Here is a 20,614-nt window from a genome sequence, read left to right as displayed (position 1 = left end):
AAGAAGGCAATGGAGGCGAGGACCCCTGGCAGACAGCAGGAGCCCAGGCAGTGCCGTGGGCGGGGCTCACCTGGAAGGGTCGATCACTTTGTAGACAACCCCACGGGCCGCTGCGGCGCTCGGCACGCCCGTTGACATGAAGTACAGCTCCCCTTGGGCGAGAAACCAGGCAAGGAGTGAGAACACGGCCTGGGATACGGTCCCGACCGGCCCCACCCCCGCCCCCCAGCTCCTCTCAGGCTCTGACACGGACCCCAACCCCAGAGAGCCGTGCCAGGGGCCTTCCAGGTCTGCAGGAAGCAGAGGCTGGGAAAGAGAGCAGTCTACAGCAGTCTCCGGGGCTGCGGGCGGCTCTGCCGGGACCGACCCACCGTCTTGCCTCCTCCCTGGGGACCCAGCCCCACCCTGGTCCCCGCCTGGCTTCGTGCACAGCACCACACACCTCTGGGCACAGGGAGGGGCCACAGCCCAGCTCCCCAGCCAACTGCTTACTGCTTACTGTTGGCACATGTGGCCCTTTGAGCCCCGGCTTCCTTATCCCCAACATGGGATATAGGGGATCCTAGGGCTATAATAAGGATTCAAAGAGCACCGACTAAATGCTCAATCGATATTAGCTATTGTCACTGTTGCTATTATTGTCATCCTCAGGATCCGGGTCCTGCCAAGTCCTGGAGACTAGAGTCTCTCTCCACTGACCAGCAGGCATCTCCCAGGCAGGTGGCAGGGGCAGAAGAGTCCACGCTTGAAGCGGGGGGCGGGGCTCCTGCGCTGAGCCCCATGTGCGCGCCTATAGCTCAGGGACAGCCCCACTTGGAGCCTCAGTTTCCTCGACCTCTCGGGGCCCCTGAGAGTTATGAGCACCTGGATACTCTGAGCAAATGTGAGTTCTTTCTCTCCTCACCCTCATCCCGCCCCCTGGTTCTTGCTGCCAGAGGCACCAATGCCCAGGAAATAGGCTTCATCGTTCCCACCTTACAGATGAGAAAAGGAGAGGCTCAGAGAGGTTAAGCGACTTGTCCAAAGTCACACAGCTGGTGAGTGGTTAAGCCAGGCCTGGAACTCAGGAATGTCTGCTGCCCCCAAGTCCTCCTTCATCACTGTAGGACACATGGGGGCTGGGAGGCCCAGACACAGCCCATGTTGTGATTCAGTGTGACAGTTCGGCCATGCTAATACTTCTGTCATTGGAAGAGTACAGTGAAGAGTTCTCCCAAGGATGGGGGTGGTCCCCAAGGAACCACTAAGTTGGACAGAGAGGTGAGAACTCAGAGGAAGGCATATTTGTGGGGACAGATGCAGTCAAGGAAGGCTGCATGGGGGTGGGGTCTGAGAATCAAGGCCCAAGAAACCCAGGGAATTCCACAAAGGGGAAGACGCTTGCAGTGGGGGGGCGGGGGGGGCAACTTGTGTAACTGGGGTAGACCCAGCTGTGGTGGGGAGCCTGGGGCTGGGGAGGGCAGGATGCTGAGTGCTCAATGGCCTCTGACACCCCGCCCCCAGGAGCACCAGCCCTGCTTTGGTGGGACTGGGGTGGTAAATAGGTCCCCAAGGTGATGATGCAACCGTACCCCAGGAGGACAGCCCCTGCTGGAGAGAACCCATGTCATAGGCATGGCTTTGCTGTGCAGCCTTGGGCTGTGACTTCCCTCTCTGGGCCTCTTTCTGACGAGTGGCCCCTGGGAGCCCCCGTCTCCTCCCTGGCTGTGCAGCCCTCACACCTACACTCCAGGCCCTGGGAGTGACGCGGGTCTCCCCGCACATGCCGCTGCCTCCTTCTGGAATGCTCTTTTCCAAGGTCAGTCTTCCTCTGGCTGACCAAGCTTGAGCTCAAGGCCCTGGGAGGCCTCTGGGGGCCAGGCTGGGTACAGTCCCCCCACCCCCACCTCTGTAAGGTGATGGGCTTGGACCAGGCGCACTCCTTGGCCTGTCAGCCTGGTCTGCTGGGAGCCACAGCCCCCACCGGCGCCCTTGCTGTGTGGACTGTCCCGGAGAACCCCAGGCCAGCAGAGGTCCTTGTGGCAATTTGCAAATGTCAGGAGAACAACTGGAGAGGTAGGAGCCTGAGCCCGGGGCTGGGGGAGGACTGTCTGTGTTGGACCCCAGGGCTCTGTGCCTTCCAGGGGTCGCCCTCCTGAGCTCACCAGTGTGCTGCCCCCGGGCCGTGTGGTTTAGAGGAGCCTCCTCCTGGCTCTCCATTACTTGGTGTCACTCAGAGGTGAACAAGGGCCCCTTGGGAACCGCACCTTCCAAGTCCTGCTCCCGGTGGGGGGGGGGGGGGGGAGGGCGCCCCCCCCTTCCAAAAACCTTTACCCCCCACTGGCCCAAAAAAAAGGCTTTCAAGGTCCAGTGGGTTTGGGAGGGCGGTGGGGGGCTGGGGCTGCCCTTTTGAAAATTTAGACTGTGCCGGGTGTCATCCAACAAAGGTTTCCCAGACTTAGGCCTGGGGGCTCTGGGCCCTGGGCCCTGCAGGGGATACCCCTCCAAAGGTCCCTGGGTGGGCGTTGCCTAGCAACCCTGCCAAGCATCCCCCAGGCCCCACTGGGGGCCCCTCGGCTTTTGTGCAGGGACAATCGGGGCCAAGGACAAAGGCAGGAGGCTGGAGCAGGATCCAGCCTCCATGGCCCCTCATCCTCTCCCCTCCCTCCCTGTTCCTTGCATTGAAACTGCAAGAGCCTGAATGGGAACCCACTAACAAGAGTGTCCACAAAGGGTGTTCAAGAGGGCGGTGTCCACCCACCTTCTGAAGACTGTGTGGCTTAATTTTACAGTCCAGATTTCTTGGGTCTTCACGAACCCAGGGTGGTAGAGGTCTGGAACACAGTCCCCCCCCCCCTCCCGCCAGCCTGCATTTCCACCATCATAAACCCTTTCCCGGTCTGCTCGCTCCACATCATTATTTGCAGCCTAGAAGCGGCCTTGCAGGGAGAAGCGGGGTCAGGGACACTGTTCCCATCTTCCGGATGGGGAGAAAGAAGCTTGGGCTGGTGGGGACCGATGTCCCGGCAAGGTCTCAGGCCACTGCACACTCGCTCCCCAGCCTGAAGGGGATTTCAGGCCCGAGACCCCGTCCCTGGAATCCCGGGCCCAGAGGACCCACGGGGTGGGGGTGAAGGGGGATCAGTCCGGGGCCTGTGGCCTGGACAGAGAGGCCTCAGGGCCTCAGGAGCGCTCACCAGCTTCATCCTCTGCAAAGGAGATGATATGAGGGTGGTAGTTGTTAATGAGGCCTGGGAACGCACAGGTCTGGCCTCGACCCATGCAGATCTCGCTGTAGCGCCACTGGCCCGTCTCCAGGTTCTCTCGGAGGGACATCAGACGCCTGCAAAGAAGGATGAGCTGCGGGGTCCTGGCTGGCGTGCTGCCCCGGGGGAACCCAACCCACAATCCCTCCATCCACTCGTACTATTCACGCAACAGGGACCATACGTCATTTGCGGGATCCGGTGTAAAATCAGCATACAGGACCCCTTGTTCAAAAACTACCAAGTATCTCAATACAGTGAGAGCAGAACTTGACCACTGTGCGGTCAAGTGTGGACCCTTCCCAGCGTGAGGTCTGTGCATCCGCACAGGCTGCACATCCATAAGGCTGGCCCTCCATGCTCCCTGGTGGTCTAGCAGTTAGGATCTCATAAAGCGGGCCCCGCCGCATTCTTCACTGGGCACGTACTATGCACCCGGAAAGGGCGGGGGGAGGAGACAAACCTGTCCCCTGCCCCCCTCAGCTTAGCCCCACCCACTGACCTGCGGTCAAGAGCCTCGGAATCCTCCATGCCTGGTGGCCGGAAGTTTGTACATACTCTGGAGCTGCCTCCACCTTGGAGATGCTTGGGCATCTTCAGAATATGCTGATCTTGCCCCTTACTCCCTTCTCCCTCCCGTCCATCACCAGGCCCTGCTTGGACATGCCCTCCTCCGGGAAGCCCTCCTGACTGCCCCTGCGCCGGGCTCCCCCAGCACTGCACACAGGCTGTCTGAGGCTGCACTCGAGTGGACCGGCGTGGGCCTGTCTCCCTGACTGGGGCGCAAGGGAATTTCAGCCCCGTTGCCCTCCCCCTGATTCAGCAGAAGGGCTTGGGAAAGGCTGGCGAAATTAGTGGAAGGTGTGTGGTCACACACACATTCGAAGAGACTTGGACACTCTTGGGGGACAGCAGACGGGAGAAAGGAGACTCAGACAGAGAAACAGAGGCTTCATGGGAAACCTGAGTGGCAGAAGCGGATCCTAAGGAAGGGGCGGAGCTTGGAGAGGATCCAGCATCCAAAGGCCCAGGTCAGGGTCGGTGCGGGGGCTGACACAAACCAACCCCGGGTCAGCAGCCTGCAAGAGGTGACAACTCTCTGGCCAGCCTCAGGCTTCCTTATTTCTTTATTTCTACTCCTGGGGAACCCTGTTTAGCTGCCCTCAGGTGGAGAGGCCAGGGTGGGAAGAAGTAAGAGCCACCGAATACTGAGCGGATACTAGATTCTAAGTGCTGCGTGCGTATTAACTGATTCGGTCCCCAAACCCTAGGAAGCAACTACTATTCTCATCTCCATTTTACAGATGAGGAAACTGAAGCACAGAGAGGTGAAGTCACTGGCTTAAGGTCACACAGCTAATAGGCAGGCGGGCCAGGATCAGACCCAAGCCACCTCAGCTACACTTTTTTTTTTTAAGATTTTATTCTTGGGGTGCCTGGGTGGCTCAGTCAATACAGTGTCCAACTCTTGATTTTGGCTCAGGTCAGTCACGATCCCAGGGTTGTGGGATCGAGCCCTGTGTCAGGCTCGGCACTGAGTGTGGAGCCTGCCCAGGATTCTCCCTCTCCCTCTGTCTCTCCCTCTGCCCCACCCCAACTCGTGCATGCACGCACTCTCTCTCTCTCTCTCTCTCTCTCTGTCTGAAAAATAAATAAAGGGCTCCTGGGTGGCTCAGTCGGTTAAGTGTCCGACTTCGGCTCAGGTCATGATCTGGCCATTGGTGAGTTCAAGGCCACGTCGGGCTCTGGGCTGACAGCTTGGAGCCTAGAGCCTGCTTTGGATTCTGTGTGTGTGTGTGTGTGTGTGTGTGTGTGTGTGTGTGTGTGTGTGTCTCTCTCTCTCTCTACCACTCCCCTGCTCACGCTCTGTCTCTCTCTCTCTCTCAAATAAATAAACATTAAAAAAAATTAAAATAAATAAATTTTCATTGAAAAAAAGATGTTATTTTTAAGTAATCTCTACTTTAAAAAAAAGCTTTGCTTGGGGTGGCGCCCGGCTGTCTCAGTCTGTAGAGTATGCCACTCTTGATCTTGGGGTCGTGAGTTTGAGCCCCACGTTGGGGGTAGAGATTACTTAAAAATAAGATAAAATTAAAGGAACGAATTATTTTAAAAAATTTTTTTACTTATTTAGTTAAATGTTTAAGGTTATTTATTTTGAGAGAGGGAGAGTGCATGCATGAGTTGGGGAGGGGCAGAGAGAGAGAGAGAGAGAGAGAGAGAGAGAGAGAATCCCAAGCAGGCTCTGCGCTGTCAGCGTGGAGCCCGACTTGGGGCTCAAACTCACAACCTGAGTCGAAACCAAGAGCTGAACACTTAACCGACTGAGCCACCCAGGCGCCCCCGTTTATTTTTGAAAGCAACCTCTACACCCGATGTGGGGCTCAAACTCACGCCCCCAAGATCAAGAGCTTCCTGTCCCTCCAACTGAGCCAGGCATCCCCCTCGCCAGCAGCACTTTCAAGCTTTGTGCCAGGTGTATGTCTTGCTTGAGGCCCTGTGGTCCTCAGTTTCCTCCTCTGGACAATGGGAGGATGAGGCGGTCACGGGCTCTCCTTGGCAAAGAGTCTGACCCACAGCAGGCTTAGGAGGTATGCTCACTTTTCTCGCTCCAAAATCTGATATATCCCAACCCTCACCCCATGCTCACGCGCGCACACACACACACACACACACACACGCACGCACCCTTTAGGGTCTTAGAGAGTGAGATGCCACTGGCATAGAGCATGAGGACTGGAGCAACAAGACTCCAGGGGCCCCGTGGTCAGACCCTGGCTGGAGCCCCGTCCTCCCCATTTCAGCAGAATGACCTCTCTGGCCTCTTCTGGGCCAATGCCCCCTGGAGCCCCGGTCAGTTAGTGCAGCAACGGGTCCTGGTTTCCTCAGAAGCCAGGTGGCCCAGAGTGTGTGCGGAAGTTGTTCATGCCCTCCCCCTTCCACCTCTGCCCCTCAGGAGTGCTGTCAGGCCTGGAGCCCGGGAATCTCAGGTGGGAGGGGAAGACCGATGGGTCTGCACTAAACAGGCATCCTGTCTTTAGTGGCGAGCTGTGCCCTCACGGTGGTGCCTGAGGCAGCCAGCAAAGCTCAGGAAGAAACCAGGAGAAAAGGGGGCGGGTTAGGGTGTCTCCTGAGCTGTAACTCCAGACTTCCTCCCAGAGGAAGAGACCTGCTTGCCTGGCCCTTGAAGGTCCCCGTCAGACAGCAGCTGTAGGGAGCACGCACCTGCACGTACTCACATGCCCCGGCCACTGTACCCTCGGCCTTTTACACAAACGCGGGGGCAGCGGCCGGAGACACTCACGGCAGTGGGGCTGCTCGGGCACAGGAGCCCATGGGCCACTTACCCACTCATAAAATCGCCGAAAATGTAGAGGCCGTTCAGGTTGGGGTACTCACAGCCCCGGTACACGTAGCCTCCGGTGACCGATTTGCCCAGTTTGTGCGGGTAGGCGAATATCGGCAGGACATCATCTGCAGGGGGGGCGGAAGCTGGGGGTGAGCATGTGGGTTCACTGGAGGCCAGCCCCCTCCCCCCCCCACAATGAAGTTTGGTAGGTGGGCTGAGTCTGGAGGGGCAAGGGGATGGGAGGTCACCAGGAGGGCCAGAGTTGGGGCCCCTTACAGATCCGGGAAAGCAGGGAGTCGAGCATGGGTGTGCGGGAAGGGGACAGGGCGGGAGAGCTAGAAACAGCCCAGGAGCGCTGGCAAGGGAGAAGAAGGGGAGATCCAGGATGGGGCGGGGGAGGGCGCGGCCGGGCAGGGAGAGGGCACTAGCGCACACCCCCTGGGGTGGGGGACCGGATCCAGGACCAGTGTCCCCCGGGGCGCGCGGGGCGGTGTCCACGCGACACGGGGTGGGGGCGGGAGGGGCACAAGGGAGGCGGCGGGCACGACCATGGCGGGGGCTGGGGGTGCAGATCCGGGGAGATGGGCCCCGGGGGAGGGGGGGCGCGGAGAGGGTCCGGGACGGCGGTCACCGAGGGAGGCGTTGGCGCACAGCTTGCGGTCGTAGCACTCGTAACCTTCGCGGGCGCGCCAGCCGTAGTTGCGGCCGCGCTCCACCAGGTCCACCTCCTCGAACTTGTTCTGGCCCACGTCTCCGCAGAAGAGGCGCCCGCGGCCCGCGCCGGTGGCCGGGTCGCCGCGGTCGAACGAGCAGCGCCACATGTTGCGCACGCCCAGCGCGTAGACCTCGGGCCGCGCGGCGGGGTCGTCCACGAACGGGTTGTCGCGCGGGATGCGGTAGAGCGGGCCGCGCTCGTTGCGGTCCACGTCGATGCGCAGCACCTTGCCCAGCAGCGCCGACCTGCGGGCCGGGCGGGAGGAGGCGCGCGGCTCGGGGTCGCCCGGCGCCGGGGCTCTCGGGCGCCCCCGGCGGCGGGTGCTGGGGCCAGGTCAAGGCCAGCCCAGAACGTGGCCGGGGGGAGGCCCAGGGCCCTGGTTCAAGCCCTCCTTAGCTGCTTACCAGCTGGGTAACCTCGCTCACTCCTCCGGCATTTATTTATCTGGCACCTTCTTACGGGCCAGGCTGCGTGGGAAGCGTCGCATATACATACATACCCTCTAACGCCTCAGCTCAAGGAGAACAGTTCCGTGATGCCCTTTTACAGACGCAGCAGCTGAGCTCAGAAAGGCCACAGAACGTGCCCGCTTGCCACACCGCTAGTAAAGGGAGAGCTGGGATCCAGCCCAGGCAGCGCGGGAGCACAGAAGCCCAAGCTCTTTGCCCCCACACGCTTTCCAACTTTCCCACGCCCGTCTCCTCACTGTAAGGTTAGCGCGCTCCCTTCTTTCCTGCCTCCCTACATGGCTGTGGAGGGGGGCGGGGGGCGTGAAAATACTCCTAAAAAGGACTCGTATTTACAGTTTTCTTTCCACACCCAGCAATCAAAGTCAGGAGCATCACACAAGAGAACAGGTCAGGGCTCAGGGAAGGGGAGAGAAACCTCGGCAGATCTCAGCAGCAAATAGGAGGCTGGTGCTCTTTCTCTCTCTGTCCCACATCCCGGGCCATCACGGGCAGCACCACCGCACGTCAGAGAGCCAGGCAGGCCTGAGGGCCCGTTCAGTTCACCCCCCCCCACTCCACACCCACCACCCCTACCTCAAAGATGAGGTCTTCTTCAACCCCACCCAAAGATGCCCCACCCTTAATCCCCGATTGTGGTCTTTTAGGTTTTGCCCCCAGGAGTCCCCCCTCCACACACTCCAGCCTGCTCAGCACCAAGCCACAGATCACACTCCTGAGCCCACGCACTGTGCAGCCGGCGTCACTACAGAAGGGGGCCAAACTCATCGCTGCAAAATAATGTTTTAAGTTCTGTCCAATTATCCACCAATCCTTAATTTCTATTTTCCCAACTACATCTCTAAACACATCCCAAACATGAGAAAGCTTCAGTGATTCCTACACTGTCACGTATGAGAGCGCAAGTGACAAATCATGAACGTTTAATTACTGTAATCAACATCAGCCTCGCTATTTTTACTTTCTGGGCTAAAGAAGATTTTGTCAGTTTAGCTAAGAGAATGGAGGAGGCTGCCCTAGATATCCTCGTCTACACTGTGTGTGTGTGTGTGCATGTGTGTGTAAGTGGAATAATGGCAGGCCATCCGCTCAACCCAAGAAGTAGATACCTGACAGCAAGACTATGCCTCGGTTTCCAGGCCATATGTGGGTGACCCGTGGGGCAGGGACCCTCCTGCCCAGACAGTCCTGCTCCAGCCAGTTCACACTCCCCATTTGGTCCTGGAAGGACCTCTTTCCTTCCTCTAGTTCAAGCAGGGCTGGGCTGCCTTCCAATGAAAGCCCATCTTCCCAGAGGCTCTCTGATGTCACTTATCAGGCACCTGTGACAAGTGGGTTCTGTGCCTGGTCCTCAAGACACAGGATTGCCTTTATTCCTCATGCCAAGCCTCCCCTGGAGATTATTATTATCCCCTCTAACTGGGGAGTGGAAGCGACTTGACAGGAGTCCCCAGCTGCAGACTGAACTGGGGCCCAAAGCCCTTTCTACTGCCCTGCACTGTGTGGCCGAGGAAGTAACCCCCCTCCTCCAGGAGAGTATGTAAACCAACCCACCAGCCAGCCCAAAGCAGAACGTACTTGTTTTGGGCATTTCCAAATTTGCCAAAGGGGTCTCCGGCCATCCCGCCGTCACCAGTAAAGATGTACAGGTACCCGTCGTCCCCAAATAGCAGCTGGCCCCCGTTGTGGTTGGAGGCTGGTTCTTCGATCTCCAGGATTATCCTAAAAGGAGATAAGCCACCCCCGCCAAACACACATAAAAACAACCTCAGCAAAAACACAAAAGAAGATCACAGCAATAAAATCTCTTCTCTCTTCGATGCCGTTGCCCAGCTGAAAAGACTTTTCATACATTTTACAGCAGGTGACTTTCAGAAGGATCTATCTAGGAGTCTGGGCGAGGATGATTCACCCCATTGTGCTAGTGGGGACCTGGAGGCGCAGAGGGGTTAAGCAAGTGGCCCAAGGTCACACAGCCCATAGGGAGCCGAGCTGGGACTAGGACTCAGGCCTCCTCACCGCTCCCCACCGCTAGCCCCCCAGTTATGATTATGCAACCCTGGCGACCCAGTCACCGGCACAACTGGTTTCTTCTACACGCCCCCTTCATTTGCTATGTACCATAACTTCCAAGAGGTGGGTTGCTGATGTGAGCTGTGCTCAACTACAAACTCACCCCTCGGCAACTTCTTTTACTGCCATGGCAGAAAACTCTCCACTAGGTGGCCAGCCAGCTGGCTTCTGGTTGGGGTTTGCCAATGGAGAGTGGAAACCAAGAGGCACGGGGAAGCCACGCTTCCCTGCTCGTGAGTGCGGACTCTTGGGTGTCCACCCAGACATCTTGGTACCAGGCAGCAAACTTAGCAAAGCCAAGAACTTTTCCCTTCTGTTCCTCTGGTGTCTTGTAGCTACTAATCCTCACCCTTTTCCTCCTCCGGATCCTCCCTTGTAGCCAAGGCCCTGTTTGCTTAGGTTTTCCGGGACAGGTCACTGACTTCGTGACCCTTTATTAATACAGGTAAGAAAAACCAAGGCACAAGAAGGTCAGGTAACTTGAATCCAGGGCGTCAGGCCTCCAGAACCAAGACCTTCCACTGAAACCAACACACATGAGGTCCACACATGTGACCTGGTGAGCAAAACAGAGCCCCAACCTCCAAGTCCTTCCCGGAAAGGACAGCTCAGACCATCAGGCCTCCACCTCCCGCTGGGATCCCAGCCCTGGGAATGGAGACTGACAGCTGACTCAGGCAAGGATGACCACTGAGTCCTGGTCCCTCCCTGAGTCAAGTTCTAGGCTGGTACTTGATAGGTCCCCAGAGGACCCTCACTGAACACTCACTCCGAAGTATGTTCATCTGTGCTTTTTGTGTCCCACCTTCCGTTTTTATCAAGAGTCACTTTCTACAAGTCACCAGTGAAGCACATCCATTCAGTCCCTCTGTCTCTCTGCTCCGAGAGCCATGTGATCAACCTAGTATCTCTTGGAGAACTGGTTGCACAGCCTCATGTAAGATAATGAGAATTACGTTTTCTCCTTTTGCTCCGGCTGCCAGGAGGCTCATAGTCAAAATAAACGCAGCCTGACAAGACCCACATTAGCCCTCACATGAGCCAGCATATTTGATTCATTCTCCTTTTTATACTTTCAATGTCAAGATTTTCCAGTTTTATTAAGTACATGATGTGCCATGATTTGCCTCAGATCAGTCCTGCTTCTGCCCCTACCTGTTCTCTGCTTCAGAGACTCCGACCCTGCAAACTACATTTCCCATGCTCCTTTGCTGGCTGGCCTCCAGCTAGGGTCAGCCAATGGAAGGCACTGGCAGGAGATTGGAGGGCGGGAGGAAGGGAGAAGCCAGGGTATTTCTCCCCACCTCTCTCTCTCTCTCTCTCTCTCTCTCTCTCTCTCTCTCTCTCTTCTCAGGCAATGTCTTGGCAGTAGCTGTACCTCCTCCCTGGCCGCAACTCCCCCTGCCCAGGCCCACTGTGGTTCCAGCTTCCACTGAGTGGCCCAACTCTCTCAGTTTGTCCTTGAAAGAGGTAGAGGCAGCCTCCTCCAGCTGGTAAACTCAGAGTTGCCTTGCTTCTCCCCTGGGCTGCTCTTTCATTTTTATCGCCTCAGTAGCTAACTCCCAGCGTCAAATCTTGCCGGCTGAATTAGCTGGTACCAGGTTTATTTTCCTGTTGGACCCAGACCGATGCGTATGTCCTTCATGCCACGCCTGGTCAAAGCGGTTTTGAACACAGGGTGGGGGGGGTGGAGCACAGATAATACACAGAAAGGAGGCTCATGTTGAAAGGTGCAGAGAAACCTGCTAGGGGAGGCGGAGGGAGCAGAGGGTCCAGGGGAGGAGAAGTGGAAGGTGGGGCTCGGGAGACAGACACACGGGGATTCTAGGCCAGCTGTGTGGCCTAGCAGGTCATTTTACCTGTCCAAGCCTCCCCTTCCTCACCTGCAGGATGGGGAGACTACTGGGACTCTCCCTGGGCTTTAGGAGAATCAGATGGAATGAACCACCTGCAGTGGCTGATCCAGGAGTCTGGATGTGATCCTGTGATGCTGTTCTGCGACTGTCCTTTCCCTGAGCCCAGGACATGGGGCTTGGCCCCCTCCCTGGCTGTGACAGAGGTTTTAACAGCTAGGGCAGGTGGACACCGTGGATGGGTCCGGTGGCACCGTTGCCGACCTGCGGGGGCCTGGCGGCCGGATTTCAGCCCCGCCTCCACCCCACCCCACCCCACCCCACCCCCGGACCCCCAGGGCAACCACCTCTCAGAGTTGTGGTCCACGGTGTTCATGTCGTCCGCGGAGACCCTGAACTCACTGATGCGGATCCACTCGTCGAAGCCGACCCCCACTGAGTAGTAGACGTAGAGCTTGCCGTTGTGCCGGAAGCCGGGGTGCAAGGCGATGCCCAGAAAGCCCCGCTCGTCGCCCTCCCAGGGCGAGGTGAGCACCGCCCGGCTGACGTTCAGGAAGGGCTTCTCCAGCCGCGAGCGGTCGGGCAGGTAGGCCCACACCAGCCCCACCTGCTCGGCCACGAAGAAGCGGTGGCTGCCGTCCCTCGCGTGCACCATGGCCACGGGGTTGCGCAGCCCATTAGCCACCTCCTCCAGGCACAGCTGCAGGCAGCCCTTGGCGTCGGCCACCACGCGGCCCAGGTTCGAGTTGAGGTTCTCGTTGACCAGCAGGCGCGGGAAACAGTAGTCCGTGTCGTCCAGCGACAGGTAGCGGCAGAACTTGGCGCGGTTGCCCTCCAGGGCCCAGAGCTCCCGGTCGGGCGACAGGTGGCGGAAGAGGCCCCGGCACGTCTGCCACATGTCCAGACAGTAGTCCTCGCAGAGCCCCGGCACCGTGCGCAGCGGCGTGGACGGGTCCTCGGCGTCGTACAGGTGGGCGGCATAGGGTGAGCATTCCTGCGGGGACAGGGGCGGCGAGGATGCGTGTGACCTCTCCCGCCTCTTAGGGCCTCAGGCCGCTGATCTGTAAAATGGGGCCCCCATCGGTCTAGCAACACGGCGATCTCAACTAGGTAGCAGCAACCCTTGGCCTCCTAGCTCCTCACCCTCTCTTTCCCTTGCCCTAATGCTTCTGTTAGACCAAATGACCACAATATTACTACCACTAACAGCAGCCCTTGAGTACCTACTGTGTGCCGGAAAGGGTCTGGGGCACGCTTTTGTTAATGTATTAAAAAAACTTAAAAAAAATTTTTTTTAATGTTTATTTATTTTGAGAGAGAGAGAGAGAGAGAGAGAGAGAGAGTGTGTGTGTGTGTGTGTGTGTGTGTGTGTGTGTGTGTGTGCGCAAGTGGGGGAGGGGCAGAGAGACAGGGAGACACAGAATGGGAAGCAAGCTCCAGGCTCTGAGCTGTCAGCACAGAGCCTGACATGGGCTCTAACCCACAAACTGGGAGATCATGATCTGAGCCAAAGTCAGATGCTTAACCGACTGAGTCACCCAGGCGCCCCTGAGGCACTTTTCTATACTTCCTCTTTTCATATGAAATCTCCGCCCTGTGTCTTCGGGACTTACTCCTTCCTTTATTTAGATCCCCACTCAAGGGACACATCCTCAGAGAGATCTGCCCTGACCACACCCAGCCACCCCCCACACACACACTCCTCCCCACCCCACCCCCATCCACCTCCTGGCCTCTGACTCTGCTTGAAACAAACACCAACCCCCCCAGGCACCCCTGGGCGGCTTAGTCGGTTAACCTTCAGACTTCAGCTCAGGTCGTGATCTCGCAGTTCCTGAGTTCCAGCCCTGTGTGGGGCTCTGCATTGACAGTGTGGAGCCTGTATGGGATTCTCTCTCACTCTGTCTCCCCCTTTTCCTCCCCCACACATGCTTTCTCTCTCTCAAAATAAATAAACTTAAAAAAAAAAAAAAAACAACTAAACTTAAAACACCCTAAATCACAAACCTTACCATCATCTGGTATCATGATAAAAATGAATGTGTTTGCATGCTTACTGTCTGTCTTCCTTGGAAGGTAAATTCTGCAAGGAAAGGAATCTTTAATGTGTATTTATTTTTGAGTGAGAGAAAGAGACAGAGTGTGAGCAGGGGAGGGGCAGAGAGAGAGGAAGACACAGAATCCGAAGCAGGCTCCAGGCTCCACGTTGTCAGCACACAGCCCAATACGGGGCTCGAACTCACGAACCGCGAGATCGTGACCTGAGCCGGTCACGATCCTGAGTCATGACCTGAGTCCGGTCACCTGAGCCGGACACCCAGGCGTCCCTACAAGGACAGGAATTTTGACCGTCTTGGTCACTGTGTGTCCCGGAACCTAAGACAGTGCCTAGCACATAGTAAGCCCCGAGCGAATGCGTAGGGAATGTGCTGGAAGCTAACTCACCTGACCAGTACTTAACCGTGAATGGGTGCTCCTACCTCCATTACTGGCTTCATCTTCACAAGGGCCCAAGGGGAGAGTGTTACAGAGGGGGAGACTGAGGCACAGCCTCGGTGTCATTCAGTATGATTCGGGCAGCATGGAGGGGTCTGGGTTTGGTCTCTGGCCGACCCCACTCTCCCCAGCACTGTGGAGGCTGGCACATGTACAAATTGGCAACACCCATGCCCACGCATCCCCCTGGCCCCGGACCCCTCTCCCTCCACTGCTCGGGCACCTTGGGCAGGGTCCTGGACGGTCCTCTGCCACCGGACTGCCAGTGTAGTGTTCCTCTGGGGACAGATGGATCGGCCGCCCTTGGCTTCCCTGGCCTCCTGCCGAGGGCTCCCCCGCTGATGAGACACCGGGGACCCCATTCAGGGCCCGCATGGGCACGATCTGGAATGCAGGGTAGTCAGGCCCTCCTGGGGCAGGACTGTGAGCCCTGGGGACGGGAAGCTGATGGGTGAAGTGTTCTGCCCTCCTCCTCGCCCGGCAGACAGTCCCAATTCGCAGTTTGGATGGCTTCTTGGAACCAGTTCAGGCATCGCGCAGCAACCCTCGCCTAGCCCTCCCTCTGCCCCCAACACTCGTGCTTCCGGGTCCTCTCACCCCAAGAAGGAAATAACCCGCAAGCTTTGCCCCAGGCTCTGCCTTCCGGGAACCCAGGCAGAGGTGACAAACCCCAGCAGACCCCTCCCCAGCTTCAGGCCTCCAGCACCCACCCCCTGACAGCTGAGAGGATCCCTCCCTTCACACCCCGACCCCAGCCTGAGAGCCAACGCAGAGGTACCAGCACTCGGGATCCAGCTCTGCCCACAGCTCTGCCGTCAGCTCCCGCCTCCTCCCCCCTCTTCAGTTTCCTGACACTCTGCCATTTTTGCCTCTGAGCCTCAGCGCACACGGTTCCCTTTGCAGGCATGCCCTTCCCTCGAAAGCAGCAATCGATTCATCCTTAAATAACAGCCGCGGCCGTTGGAGAAATAGCGCGAACAACAACAGCTCTGGGCATTTGGGCAGATCGTGGGCCAGGGCCATCACTCAACGCAACTGACTGTGCCAGGAGTATGTTCTTAGTCCCATTGTACAGATGGGACAGAAGAGGCTGAGAAGGAAGCCCCTAACCAAGGTCACAGGCCGGATTCGACCTAGAAGCCAGGGCATTTCCGGGCTCACTGGCGGGCGCCTAACTCCCAGCCCCCAAAGCCTAGTTAAGTGTACCCCGCCCCTACCCAGAGCAGAGGCTTCAGCTCCACAGGCTGTATGAAAAGCTCCCTTGAGGGACGCCTGGGGGGCTCAATTAAGCGACTCAGTTTTTTTTTTTTTTTTAATGTTTATTTATTTGGGGTGGGAGGGAGAGGAGGGACAGAGAGAGAGGGAGACAGAGGATCTGAAGCGGGCTCTGGGCTGACAGCAGAGACCCCGATGCGGGGCTTGAACTCGTGAACTGTGGGATCATGACCTGAGCTGAAGTTGGATGCTTAACCGACTGAGCCACCAAGGCGCCCATGCAACTCTTGATCTTGGCTCAGGTCGTGATCTCTCGGTTTGTGGGTTCGAGCCCCACATCGGGCTCTGTGCTGGCAGCGTGGAGTCTGCTTGGGATTCTCTCTCTCTCTCTCTCTCTCTCTCTCTCTCTCAAAATAAATAAATAAACTCAAAAGAAAAGAAAAAGAACCTCCTTCAGTCAGAGCCCCTGACCTGAGCAGAGGTAATTATTTATGTCTGTGCCTGGCACCCTCTGCCCCCGGTCCCACCATGGGCTCAGCGGGCCAAGGTCTGGACCGACTCGGCTCTGGGTCCCTAGAGGCCTTGGGGGGTGCTCCTCCCGCGGCCGGACACTCCCCTCCTCACCGGCAGGGCCAGGCGGGGTTCCGACAGGTGGCAAGCCGCCCTCATGGATGTGTGTTCAGGCTCTGGGCCAGGGGCTCCTCCCTCCCTTGGAACCATCATGGTCACACCACGGCCTTGTCCTCCCGGCACCTCTACTGCTACTGTGAGGCTAAGGGCCACTTGGCCACGTATGCTTGGAAGTCTCTGGTCAGTCGCTGTCCCAGGCCTCACAGGGCTTCCCATGTCCCACTCAGCCGACGAGTGGGCGAGACAGCCAGGCCCAGGCCTCCGCGTGTGATCGTCTCTCACACGGTTGCCCTGGAGCCCCCTGTGACTCCAGCAGGCAGCCGTGGGTGGGCCAGGGAGGGTCTGTCCGCACACACGCCTCATTTAATTTTTGCGAGGGAGGGTCACTGTGACTTCTAGCATGTAGGCGACGAACTGAGGCTCAAAGAAGGCTACGTGCCAAGAAGTGGTCACGCCATGGCTCAGACCCAGCCCTCCTGATGCCCACAGCGGGGCTCTTTCCGGATTAGTCAGCACTGTTTCATTCAGCAAGCGTTTACGGGACGCTGACTGCATGCCAGGCACCATCCTCAGCTCTAGGGATACAATGAGGAGCGGAACGGACTTCTGGAAGCCGATCTGGGTGCCCTCTGCTCACCAAAGCCCAGCCCAGAGCTAGAGAGGGAGCACTGGGGGGCCTCTGGGGAGCCAGGCTAGAACTTCAGCGTCCGTTCATGGACACGGGGCCTGGCCAGCCCTTCCTCGTGGCCTACATACTCTTACAGAGCAAACCTGGTGCTCAGACCTGAGGAATCCACAAGCAGGACGTGACAGGAAGGTGTAGTGGTTGCTGTCCACAGGGACAACCAGCAACTGGCCTCCCGGGGTCAGTGGAAGGGGCAGCAGAAAACCCAAGCAAAGCCCATCGGGTGTCACACCGTTCAGCTGCCTGCGCCATTCAGCCCAGGAGCAGACGGCCCGCCCACCTTGCTGCCCCGAGGCCGCCCTGTGCGGCTGCTGAGGCTCACGACTCACGGTCCTGAGTCCCAAGGGTTCCTTATGTCCGCCACCTACTGCTTAGGAAGGCCGGGTCTGTGTACACAGTGCTCTCTAGGGAGGGTTTTCCTTCCTTTCCCATTTCCTCATCTGGCAAACTCGTCTTCGTGACTCCAGACCCAACTGAAAAGTCTTCTCTGGCTCCTGCGACCTCCCAGGGCCCTGACTCCCCCACCCTGGCCCCCTGTGGACCCTCCCGCGGCCCTCCACTCAGCATCGCCAAAATGTAACTTTGTAGCTTGTGGGCTGAGGGCTGAGCTCTCCACGGGGTCGTCTGTCACCTCCCGGTTGTCAGAGATGCCTCAGCTGGCCTGCCTGGCAGGGACTTTATGTTCTCTTTGTATGTCCACCTACCCCACAGGCTATGGGACCTTCCAGGGAAGGGGCCCGAGGGCCCAGCACACAGTGGGGCTTCAAGAAAACAGGCAGTATGACAAAGTCAGTAAGAGAAGGGCTTTGGAGCCAGAGCATACTAGAGACTGAATCTACCATTCCCTGTGTGACCTGGGGCAAGTTCCTTAGCCTCTCTGTGCCCGTGTCTTCATCTGTAAAAGGGGAAAGGAATTCCAATCTCACAGTTGTCGGCGGGAATAAATGAGATATCATGCATGCATTGTTCAATAAACACATGCTCAGGAGCGCCTGGGTGGCGCAGTCGGTTAAGCGTCCGACTTCAGCCAGGTCACGATCTCGCGGTCTGTGAGTTCGAGCCCCGCGTCGGGCTCTGGGCTGATGGCTCAGAGCCTGGAGCCTGTTTCCGATTCTGTGTCTTCCTCTCTCTCTGCCCCTCCCCCATTCATGCTCTGTCTCTCTCTGTCCCAAAAAAATAAATAAACGTTAAAAAAAAATTAAAAAAAAAAAAAAACAAAAAACACATGCTCAAATGGTATGAACTATCAAGATGCAATTCAATGTTTCCTCTTCCAGGAAGCCTTCCCTGACTTTTACAGGGAAAAGTGTGGCCTTTCTCCCTATCCCCCATAGTGTCCAGTCACCCTGGAGAAGACTTTTGTGCATTCTGGTAAGTATCCGTGTGTCTGTCTCCTGATTTGAACAAGGGGACTCGAGCCTGGGCCTATGACTTGCCAACTGCCTCTGGGCCCGGGCACCCAGACAGGGCCAGCCCCTAACAGGCTCTGGGGAAATATCTGTCCTGTACATGCACCTGCAGAATGTGTCCCGTGTAGATTTCCATCAGAAACCAGGCTTTGATGACTTCAGGTTACACAGAGAGGCAGTCTCAGTTACACAGAAGTTTGTCCTATGGACACGAGGAACCTGAGGATGTCACATGTCACAAGCTGTCATTTCTCCTCTTGATGACACAGGCGTCAGTTGGATGAGGGCAGAGTTCCAGGGAAGTCTTAAGGCCCAGAAGGGACGATCACCCTCCAGCTAAGGAGCCATCCTGGGCACCTGGAGGGGCTGTGGGCACCAGATGGGGGCAGGTTCTGGAGGGGGCTGTGGGAGTGAGCATGTTTTCATGGTCTCTCTCCTGTCTAGAGTACGTCTCCCTAAGGCAGATGTGAATGTCTGAATGCTGTCATTGACTGAAACTTGTAAATAAGTCACCTTGGCCACCTCCCCAGGGTGGAAATCAGGGGGTGCCGGATCCAGACATGGCCTTGGCTCGCAGACAGCATGGTCCTCCATCCAGCACTCTCCTGCCCTCCCTTGAGGCCCTGCCAGAGAAACCGTGAGCCAACCTCCACTGCCCTCTCCAAGTTCACTCCAGACATGAGGTCACTTTCAGAGACGCCTGGGGTAAAGTGCTAGAGGCCGGTCTACCACTGGTTGCTCAAGGCCAAGCCATGCCGGGAAGATTCCCAGGGGAAGAGGGGAGCCTCTTGCCAGGGAGGGATAGCAGGGCTGACTGTTGTTCCCTTCCTCCTCCTAGGACCCGCCTACCTTACTTGTCCTGCTGAGCCTGGCACATGGTAGGTGCTCAGTAAACAAATGTGGAGTGAATGCACGAGCCCAACTATGAGGGGAGGGGAGGGCCTGCTTCCAAAGAGCCCCCACGCTGGCGAGGGAGGCAGATGCTTGGCCAGACCATTCTGGCTCCCCTGAGAAGCACAGCACAGGGACTGAGCAGAGACCACCAACGGCGGGTGTCCCCCTCCTCCGCATTCTGGTGCTCCCCAGGGCCCCTTTCCTCATCCCCTCCCAGGCCCTCTCATTTCTGACCCAGATGGCCCACTCACACTGGCGCTGAGTGTGGTCCAAGTGCCCACCGTGGCCATAACTGAGCTGTGTGACCACTAGGCAAGTCTCTGCCTCTCTGGGCTTCCCCCGAGTGGGCCTCTGGGCCCCACTCGGTCCTTACCTAGAGCTGGGAAGCCAGTGGGGGCCAAAGAGGTGCTGGAGAAATCCAACCAGAATCATCCACTGAGCCCTGAGCATGAGCCCTCCTGTCTGTGTGCCTACTCTGAGGGACGGCTAAGATTGCCCCTATTTAAAAGGTGATGCAATGGTGCAGTGGTGACCTGTCCAGGGTCACAGAGCCAGGAGGGGCAGGGCCAGGATCAACCCAGTAAGTCTGATTCCAAGCCAGCCCTCCTGCCCCTCCCCTGGCTGCCTGAAGGGCGTCAGCTAGGCAGGACCCTTCCTCCCCCAGGCTTCTGGCTGCCTGGATGGTGGTTGGGGCCAGCCTCAGGGCTTCCTGGTCTTGACTCCATTTCCCCAGGGGTTCTGGTCAGCCTCTCGGGAATTAGACCCATGCGGGAGCAGCTAAGGCACAATCCTGTGCAATCCCGTGCCGGCAGAAGTAGGGGCTCTGCCCCCAGAGGGGAGACGAGGACAGACAGGTTACACCGAAGGGATGTCACTCAGGTGGTCTGAAAGGACGAGAGACCCTCTGCCACGTGGGGGCGCCCCCAGAGAGAGCGCACACCAGGAACCTAGGTGGGGGCCTGAAGTGCCACAAGCATCGCAGGCCGGCTCACCCCGGGGTCTGAGCACCAGGCACGTCTGGTCCAGGAAGAGGGCGGGGCTCTGAGACCGCGTCCTCAGGGCGGGGGAGGGGCTCTCACTGGGAGCGGTGTCCCCCAACCCCTTCCTCAAACCCAAGTCCCGCGCGTGGACCACGCTCCCTGCGGGTCCGGGCCGCGCCCACCTCCCCCGGGGCAGCGCGGGAAGCACTGGCGGGACAAAGGCTTCCCATCCCGGTGCCCCGACAAGGGCGGGGCTCCTCCACGCTGACTCCAGGGGGCCCCAGGGCAGAGGGGTCCGCAAACTCCCAAGGGAGTGATGACATCGCTCTGTCCGCCCGCCTTGCCTCACGAGGGGAAACGGAGGCCCAGGGAAGGCCCGAGTCACGAAGCTAATGAATGGCAAAGCCCGTCTCCCCGCGCCGAAGACTCCGCCGGGGGAGGGGGGGGGGGGGGGGGAGGTGCGGACTCGGGGTCCAACGCCCGCCGCCCACTCCCGATCGCCGCCCGGCGGGGCCGCCCCCGCCGCTCCCCGCCCGGCCGCCGAGGCCCCGACGCGCGCCCGCTCACCTGGCACAGCAGGTCGAGCGCGTAGCCGGCGCACGC

At 58.3% G+C, this 20,614-nt stretch overlaps 1 protein-coding gene across 1 annotated transcript in view; it reads right to left on the bottom strand.

The window, feature by feature from the left end:
* Positions 1-20,611, bottom strand: part of HHIPL1 (HHIP like 1) — a gene marked incomplete at its 5' end in the record, with an annotated part of 30,524 nt that extends 9,913 nt beyond the window's left edge. Inside the window, 7 exons of the mRNA XM_040478443.1 lie at positions 71-152; positions 3,177-3,322; positions 6,593-6,719; positions 7,226-7,554; positions 9,355-9,498; positions 12,050-12,696; positions 20,579-20,611. Coding sequence (XP_040334377.1) covers positions 71-152; positions 3,177-3,322; positions 6,593-6,719; positions 7,226-7,554; positions 9,355-9,498; positions 12,050-12,696; positions 20,579-20,611 — 1,508 coding nt within the window. The remainder of the gene's footprint in view (positions 1-70; positions 153-3,176; positions 3,323-6,592; positions 6,720-7,225; positions 7,555-9,354; positions 9,499-12,049; positions 12,697-20,578) is intronic.
* Between the last annotated feature and the right edge of the window lie 3 nt (positions 20,612-20,614).

Source organism: Herpailurus yagouaroundi, unplaced genomic scaffold (assembly GCF_014898765.1).
Source record: "Herpailurus yagouaroundi ecotype Mexico unplaced genomic scaffold, PumYag 141, whole genome shotgun sequence".
Classification (NCBI taxonomy): Eukaryota; Metazoa; Chordata; class Mammalia; order Carnivora; family Felidae; genus Herpailurus; species Herpailurus yagouaroundi.
The sequence above is the reverse complement of the archived record's forward strand: the minus strand, read 5'-3'. Positions and strand labels throughout refer to the sequence as shown.